Genomic DNA, 8,706 nt, shown 5'->3' with positions numbered 1-8,706 from the left:
ATACCACAACAATTAATATTATTTACAACATAGATTTTTAGATTGTATTAAAATTATAATAATGTTTTACACTCTTGATTTATTGTAACATTATATTAACATGATTGGAGTAATAAACATAGGATATGCCTTCTCCATTATTATCAACACTGACCTAGTCCAGTAAGAAAATATAATTTGGTCTTATTCTGAGCTTCAAGGTTCCAGAGTGGGGAGGTGGAATGGGCACAGTGACCTTTGAAATCCCGGTGCAAAGTCTACTGGCGACTGATATTCACTACCATTGCCTGCTGTGTTGCTGTGTGCGGTTTGTTCCAGGCTTCTCCTTGCCTGGCTGCCCAAACTCCTTTCTCTGGCCAAATGCTACGCCATATCCACGGATTTTAGTGTCTTCTCCTCAATGAGTCTGGATCTGAGTACCTCCACGACCATTTCTAGAATGGATTTCCATTCTAGACCGTCTGATTTGTCCCAGACATTTTGAAAATTCATCGTTGGTTTTGATACTCTGCGTGGTTAGAGTAAGATCCAATAGCCGATGACTTTGTTTTGTACAAAACACCTAATTTTTATGTCACCACAAACAACTTCAATGATGGCAGTCTCAGACTGAAGTATGTACTGAACGACAGAGCAGAGAAAGGATTCAGTTTGAGTCATCAGGCAAGGCTTTTCCTCCCAACTCTTTACAGTATTAACCCCAAGGTGCATAGGCCATGGATTGTCAGGAGACCTAAACGACAGCTCCAGTAGCCTACACAGCAATGACTTGAAGTCGGAAGTTTACACACACCTTATCCAAATACATTTAAACTCAGTTTTTCACAATTCCTGACATTTAATCCTAGTAAAAAATCCCTGTCTTAGGTCAGTTAGGATCACCACTTTATTTTAAGAATGTGAAATGTCAGAATAATAGTAGAGAGAATGAATAATTTCAGCTTTTATTTCTTTCATCACATTCCCAGTGGGTCAGAAGTTTACATACACTCAATTAGTATTTGGTAGCATTGCCTTTAAATTGTTTAACTTGGGTCAAATGTTTCAGGTAGCCTTCCACAAGCTTCCCACAAAAAGTTGGGGGAATTTTGGCCCATTCCTCCTGACAGAGCTGGGGTAACCGAATCAGGTTTGTAGGCCTCCTTGCTCACACATGCTTTTTCAGTTCTGCCCACACATTTTCTATAGGATTGAGGTCAGGGCTTTGTGATGGCCACTCCAGTACCTTGACTTTGTTGTCCTTAAGTCATTTTGCCACAACTTTGGAAGTATGTTTGGGGGCATTGTACATTCGGAAGACCCATTTGCAACCAAGCTTTAACTTCCTGATTGATGTCTTGAGATGTTGCTTCAAGATATACACATCTATTTTGTGAAGTGCACCAGTTCCTCCTGCAGCAAAGCACCCCTGCAACATGATGCTGCCACGCCTGTGCTTCACGGTTGGGATGGTGTTCTTCGGCTTGCAAGCATCCCCCTTTTTCCTCCAAACATAATGATGGTCATTATGGCCAAACAGTTCTATTTTTGTTTCATCAGACCAGAGGACATTTCTCCAAAAAGTACCATGTCCCCATGTGCAGTTGCAAACCGTAGTCTGATTTTTTATGGACGTTTTGGAGCAGTGTCTTCTTCCTTGCTGAGCGGCTTTTCAGGTTATGTCGATATAGGACTTGTTTTACTGTGGATATAGATACTTTTGTACCGGTTTCCTCCAGCATCTTCACAAGGTCATTTGCTGTTGTTCTGAGATTGATTGCACTTTTCACACCAAAGTACATTCATCCATAGGAGACAGAACATAACAAGTAAAGTCCCCTGGCAAAACCCTCCCCTAATCTGGACGACACTGGGCCAATTGTGCGCCGTCCTATGGAACTCCCAATCACAGCCGGTTGTGACTGAGCCTGGGATAGAACCCCAGGCTGTAGTGACACTGCAACACTGCCACAGTGCCTTAGACCGCTACGCCACTCGGGAGGCCCTAAATTATCCTTTTAACTTCTTCTGTGTGTGATTGTTTAATAATCGGTTCAAGAACGTACATCTGGTGTATTAGAAGCAATTACTGCCTTAGAATTTGTTTTGTATTTACACGAAGAATTACCACGAAGATTGCCATTTGTCCATTCACTATAGAAGGGTTAGCTGGCGACTTAACGAAAACGATGTGCGCGCTTTCCTGGGGCAGAAGCGTGTTGTTGTGATTCTGGATGGCCAGATTGTTAGTAAGAATGACAAGAAATTGTCATGTGGTGAATCGTAAGTGGCTCGTTTAATCTTGTTCTTCATACCATGTCTTGTTTTGAGGTGTTTTGACTGATTTCATGTCAACGCTAATATAGCTAAAATTCTCTAGATAGCTAACCAACAACTGTAACAATGTATTTGAGAGACAAATCATCAAATCAAATCCAAATTTTATTGGTCACATACACATGGTTAGCAGATGTTTTTGCAAGTGTAGCGAAATGCTTGTGCTTCTAGTTCTGACAGTGCCGCAATATCTAACAACATCTAACAAGTGCTCATTGTACAAATGTATTTATATTTTCAATAAATATTAGAGATAAAATATAGCTTACATGTTGGCAGGGTAGCCTAGCAGTTAAGAACATTGGGCCAGTAACTGAAAGGTCGCTGGTTCGAATTCCTGAGTTCGACGAGGTGAAAAATCTGCCAATGTACCTTGGGCAAGGCACTTAACACTAATTGCTCCTGTAAGTTGCTGTGGATAAGAGCGCACTGCTAAATGGCTAAAATTGTAAATGTAAAAAACAATCTAAAATGTCCCTGTAGTTGTGCACGCTGGTCTATAATGGTGATCCTGTTTTCTGCAGTACTGCGATTGGCCTTTATATTCCTTGGCTTCATTGCGAGGTGGCAGTCGTTCTCTCCTGCGACATGGTATGAATTATAGGCCTACCCATTAAGGCTCCATTGAACTTGGCAAACTACCTGCCCTCCAGGACACCTACACCACCCGATGTCACAGGAAGGCAATAAAGATCATCAAGGACAACAACCACCCGAGCCACTGCCTGTTCACCCCGCTATCATCCAGAAGGCGAGGTCAGTACAGGTGCATCAAAGCAAGGCCCGAGAGACTGAAAAACAGCTTCTATCTCAAGGTCATCAGACTGTTAAACAGCAACCACTAACATTGAGTGGCTGCTGCCAACATACTGACTCAACTCCAGCTCACTTTAATAATGGAAATTGATGTAAAAAATGCATTACTAGCCACTTTAAACAATGCCACTTAATATAATGTTTACATACCCTACATTACTCATCTCATATGTATATGTATATACTGTACTCTATCATCTACTGCATCTTGCCATCTTTATGTAATACATGTATCACTAGCCACTTTAAACTATGCCACATTTATGTTTACATACCCTACATTACTCATCTCATATGTATATACTGTACTCGATACCATCTACTGCATCTTGCCTATGCCGTTCTGTACCATCACTCATTCATATATCTTTATGTACATATTCTTTATCCCTTTACACTTGTGTGTATAAAGTAGTAGTTGTGGAATTGTTAGGTTAGATTACTCGTTGGTTATTACTGCATTGTCGGAACTAGAAGCACAAGCATTTCGCTACACTCGCATTAGCATCTGCTAAGCATGTGTATGTGACAAATAAAATGTGATTTGATTTGACAATTTGATTTGAACTTTGTTTTTCATATCACTCTATTCAATTCAATGAGTGTCTCCACGAAAATATAATTTATTTAAAAAAAACTACTATTGGAATGTTGTTCAGTATCTATGGGATGCCATTATCAGTTATATTCTTCACATTTATCAATAACTTAGATTAATTTATAGGAAGGCATACTTTAAATATCCACATAATCATAAAATATATCAGTAATTTTAATTTAATTGGGGAAATTAAGATGAACTCTTTCAATATAATTCTGTATCTGTGCTGTCTAATGGTATGTGTAGTTCTCAGTTCAGAGATAAAATAAAACTGTTTAATTGCTATCCCTGGCAATAGTTTAAGGTGGTGATTCAGAGAGAAGAATAACATGTCCATAATAGGAATGGTGTGGCTGTACCATTTCCCTACGTGCAAGGGGGGAACTGTGCAAACTTTGTTTTAAAGTTGACAATTGAAAAACGCGAAAAAGAAAACACATTCTGTAATATACAACAGAAATACAATTTGGAAATAAGTAGAACATATGAACAGTCGTTTTTTTGTTTATTGCAGGTTGCTTTTCTGTTTAAGTACAAAAGCCATCGTATCTCACTCCACTGTGTGTCCCCCCCGGATGACTGCATGAAATAGAACAACCCAGTATGCCCTGAGACCAGGATCCATATGCACAGTTACTAGCAGAGAACTATGAAAGAACAGTTGTAGACAGTTCATTTATATAAAAATTTCGATGACATTTGACTGGTAAACAATGTAATCAAGAAGGGAGAGGGGAGGGGGGAGAGAGATTATCCAATCAAGGATTGTCAGAAACACATGGCAAGCAACTTACAATTTGTTTTTTTTGTTGAGGCGCACCATGGCAGCTCGTTCAAGGTAAGCAGAGAACGTTAGCTAACCTACGAACTATCTCAAATCCATTTGACCATAGCTAGCTAAAAAGACGCTAAGTCGTTCCAAAAGTTGAGTTTGACTCGTTACTTTGATAACTACGTTTTGGGATATCGCTAGAAGCGTGTTTTTAAACGGAGTTTGGCGAAGTTATTTGCCATTTTTAAAGCGTAATAAAATAAACAACCTGAATTGGTAACGCGGCTAGCGTAGCCGAAGGAGGTGGAATCAGCTGGAACTAGCCTGCTCACTGCCACAGCTGTGGTGTGTGATTTAGCTAGCAAACTGGTGCCACTGCTAACCAGCTGATCGACGATGTCAGTGTATTTTTAGATTTAGGAGCTAGCGCACGACCTCACCACCGGGTAACATTTTAGTTAGCTCATTTAAATAACAATTCCGTCGTGTTTTTTAAAATTAGTCTATATAATATTATATTATATTAGTTTGCTAGCTAACAATATTTTGGATAACAATAACTGGCCATTATGTAATGTGGTCCTGCGAGTTTATCTAGCTAACGTTCGTTAGCAAACGTTACTCACGAATTTAGCTACAAGATATTTAATTGTCACGTCAGAAGTTTGATCTTTCACTCCAGCCTGGCAGTGTTAGTGGGATGCCTAACTAGCTCTTATCTAGCAGTTCGCAGGCTGTTTTTATAACTAGATTTAGCGTTTTAAACCTGATACTGATAGGTAACGTTAACCGTAGTTTAATTTCGTACAGAAGAACTAGCTACTAGTGTACTTTCGATCATTCCTTGTTATACATTTTTACTTGCTAACCAGCAGGATTGAATATGGCGAATAGCTAACCACCGCGCATGAACAGCTGATTGCCTTTTTTAGAGGTCTCAAATCGAAACTTGTTTGTTTAGCAAATAAATCAAATTTCCCTAAACGCAGGGAAAGGAAGGCAGGAATGCGAGTTTACCATGTCTCCATCCATTGTACCTTTTTTTTATATCAATATTTTTAGCTACTCAACAACTTTATCAGGTTTGAAATGAATAGTTATTGTTGACGAAACCATCAATAGTTGCTGATAGTCCCTTGTCTAAAAACTCTCCATATTGTCTCTCTGCGTAAAGCCATAATAGTCCTAGATATAGATTGATTGATTAGCCCAATAAGGAAAACAATACAAGTTAATTAGGCCCACAGTACCCTGCTATCACATCCTTATATTGAGTACAGGCTCACACATCCCATGCATGCAGCAGCATCGCAGACACACACCTGTGTTTGGGTTGATGAAAGTTAATTCCGTCTACTGCCTTTGTATAGCATTGAACCCTACCCTTGTCTACTACTGGGAGAAACAATTGCACCAGCTCATGTGGAGGGATAAACTGTCCTCATGAAGCTAAACCTTAAAGGTGTAGCACAGGAGAAATGGACCCATTTGTATATAAAGAATGTAGCTATTTGGGCTCTGATATCAACTCTGTAGTCTCTTCAAATCACTCTAAGCATTTCACTGTAAATTCTACACTTATCTTTGGTGCGTGTGACAAATAGTTTGATTTTAAATCTAGACTAGAGAAAAATAAATGCTGTTGCACCTTGCTTACCAATAAAGATGGTTGGCTAATTTAAAAGCCATCTTTTTACTGAGACAAACTTCCTTTGTTTACCATCAGTGGCTGAATATCTTTTCACCTCCAATGTATACTAGTCAGTGGATTGTAAAGTAATGATACAGGGTGAACCACATGTTGACCTTTGCCCACTGCAGGGGAAGGAGTCTCTCTGTCTTTCCCCCTCCCCCACTCGTCACACAGCCCTTCTCTTTAGTGGAGGCTAGTATGCTGCGTGTTGCTTCTACTTTGCTAACTACAGACAGCCCTGCGCCTCTTATAAAACTTAAAAGCCTGCCATCAGCCGACTTTTGTGGTTCGAAGGAATTTCTGTGCAGGCGCCTGCCAACGTTTTGCCTGTAGGTCTCGGCAAGGCCTACGTTATGTTATAGTATGCAGTTTGTATTTTAATGATGTCATGCAGACATGGTCGTGATATAGGCCTACATTTTGGATAAAGGCTCATTCTTGCATCCCTTCTGAAAAGCCAGACACTACACAGGCTACATTATGGGATGGCTGGATTTAGAAGTAGGCCGAGCTGCATGAATGATCCTTCTCGTCCTTATCGGTCTGGTGTGTTCTTGTGCCTTCATGTAAGAGAGAGATGAGATGAGATTTTGGGTGAGGGGGGTGGTAATCAGTTTTAAGGGGACCTAGGGGTTAGTGTGCATCAGACCACCACTGTGGCAGGCAGCTTTACTACAGTGGCTGTACATGATTTACACCTGTAAATAGCATCACATGGGAATCAAAATGGCATGCCCGTACTCCAATATTTCACAATAATGCCTTGCGTTCTGGAGGGTGGCCTTTGCAATCCCCCCCAATGATCCAAATGTGGAATCCGTACCCTTGCTGATTTTTGTATTTAGCTAGGCAAGTCAGTTAAGAATACAATTCTTATTTTACAATGACAGCCTAACCCGGCCAAACCCTAATCTGGGCGACGCTGGGCCAATTGTGTGCCGCCTTATGGGACTCCCAATCACTGCTGGTTGTGATACAACCTGGACTCAAACCAGGATGTCTGTAGTGACGCCTCTAGCACTGAGATGCAGTGCCTTAGACCACTGCGCCACTCAGGAGCCCATATCATGGACCGTAATGGTTTGAAAACATGCCAAGATTTGAAAGATAATAATCAAATTGTATTCATCACATGCTTTGTAAACAACAGGTGTAGACTAAGAGTTAAATGCTAACTTACAGGTCCTTACCCACAATGCAGTGAGAAAGGAAATAGAAAAATAATACACAAGTAAAACACATAATAGATGCTCACCGAGTAAGGACTACTTGGCTATATACATGGGGTACCAGTACTGAATAATGACAACTTGGCTATATACAGTTGAAGTTGGAAGTTTACATACACATAGGTTGGAGTCATTAAAACTTGTTTTTCAACCACTCCACAAAACAATAGTACGCAAGTATAAACACCACGGGACCACGTAGAGTGACAGACAGGTAGCAGCAGTGTACAGTGCATTGGGAAACTATTCAGACCCCCCCCTGTATTTTGTTACGTTACAGCCTTATTCTAAAATGGATTAAATAAATGTTTTTCCTCAAATCTACACACAATACCCCATAATGACAAAGCAAAAACAGTAAAACATTTTATTTATTTATGTTGTTTACATATGTATTAAGATCCTTTGCTATGAGACTCGAAATTGAGCTCAGGTGCATCCTGTTTTTATTCATGTTTTGATGTTTCTACAACTTGATTGGAGTCCGCCTGTGGTAAATTCAATTGATTGGACATGATTTGGAAAGGACCACCCCTGTATTTATAAGGTCCCACAGTTGACAGTGCATGTCGGAGCAAAAACAACGCCATGGGGTCGATGGAATTGTCCGTAGAGCTCCGAGAAGGGATTATGTTGAGGTAGATCTGGGGAAGGTGCCAAAAAAGTTCTGCAGCATTGAAGGTCCCCAAGAACACAGTGGCCTCCATCATTCTTAAATGGAAGAAGTTTGGAACCACCAAGACTCTTCCTAGAGCTGGCCGCCCGACCAAACTGAGCAATCGGGGGAGAAGAGCCTTGGTCAGGGAGGTGACCAAGAACCTGATGGTCACTCTGACAGTGCTTCAGAGTCTCTCTGTGGAGATGGTTATCCTTCTGGAGGTTCTCCCATCTCTGCAGCACTCCACCAATCAGGCTTTTATGGTAGAGTGGCCAGACGGTAGCCACTCCTCAGTTAAAGGCACATGACAGCCTGATTGGAGTTTGCCTAAAGGACTCTGACCATAAGAAACCAGACTATCTGGTCTGATGAAACCAAGATTGAACTATTTGGACAGAATGCCAAGCGTCACGTCTGGAGGAAACCTGGCACCGTCCCTACAGTGAAGCATGGTGGTGGCAGCATCATGCTGTGGGGAGGTTATTCATCGGCAGGGACTGGGAGATTAGTCAGGATCAAGGGAAAGATCAATGGAGCAAAGTACAGAGATCTTTGAAGTCCTGTGCATTCTGGAGCAGGTTTTCAGACTGGGGCGACGGTTCACCTTCCAACAGATCAACA

The 8,706-nt window shown here is 40.9% G+C and overlaps 1 protein-coding gene across 2 annotated transcripts in view; it reads left to right on the top strand.

Annotated features, from left to right (window-relative positions):
* Positions 1–4,318: 4,318 nt before the first annotated feature.
* LOC110536914 (AF4/FMR2 family member 1) overlaps positions 4,319–8,706 on the top strand; it is a 78,037-nt gene continuing 73,649 nt past the window's right edge. For both annotated transcript variants that reach the window (XM_036936810.2, XM_036936811.2), the window contains exon 1: positions 4,319–4,571. In XM_036936810.2, coding sequence (XP_036792705.1) covers positions 4,555–4,571 — 17 coding nt within the window. In that variant the 5' untranslated portion in view covers positions 4,319–4,554. The remainder of the gene's footprint in view (positions 4,572–8,706) is intronic.

The sequence above is a fragment of the Oncorhynchus mykiss genome, chromosome 12, assembly GCF_057628025.1.
Source record: "Oncorhynchus mykiss isolate SJ-2025 chromosome 12, ASM5762802v1, whole genome shotgun sequence".
NCBI lineage: Eukaryota > Metazoa > Chordata > Actinopteri > Salmoniformes > Salmonidae > Oncorhynchus > Oncorhynchus mykiss.
The sequence above is the reverse complement of the archived record's forward strand: the minus strand, read 5'-3'. Positions and strand labels throughout refer to the sequence as shown.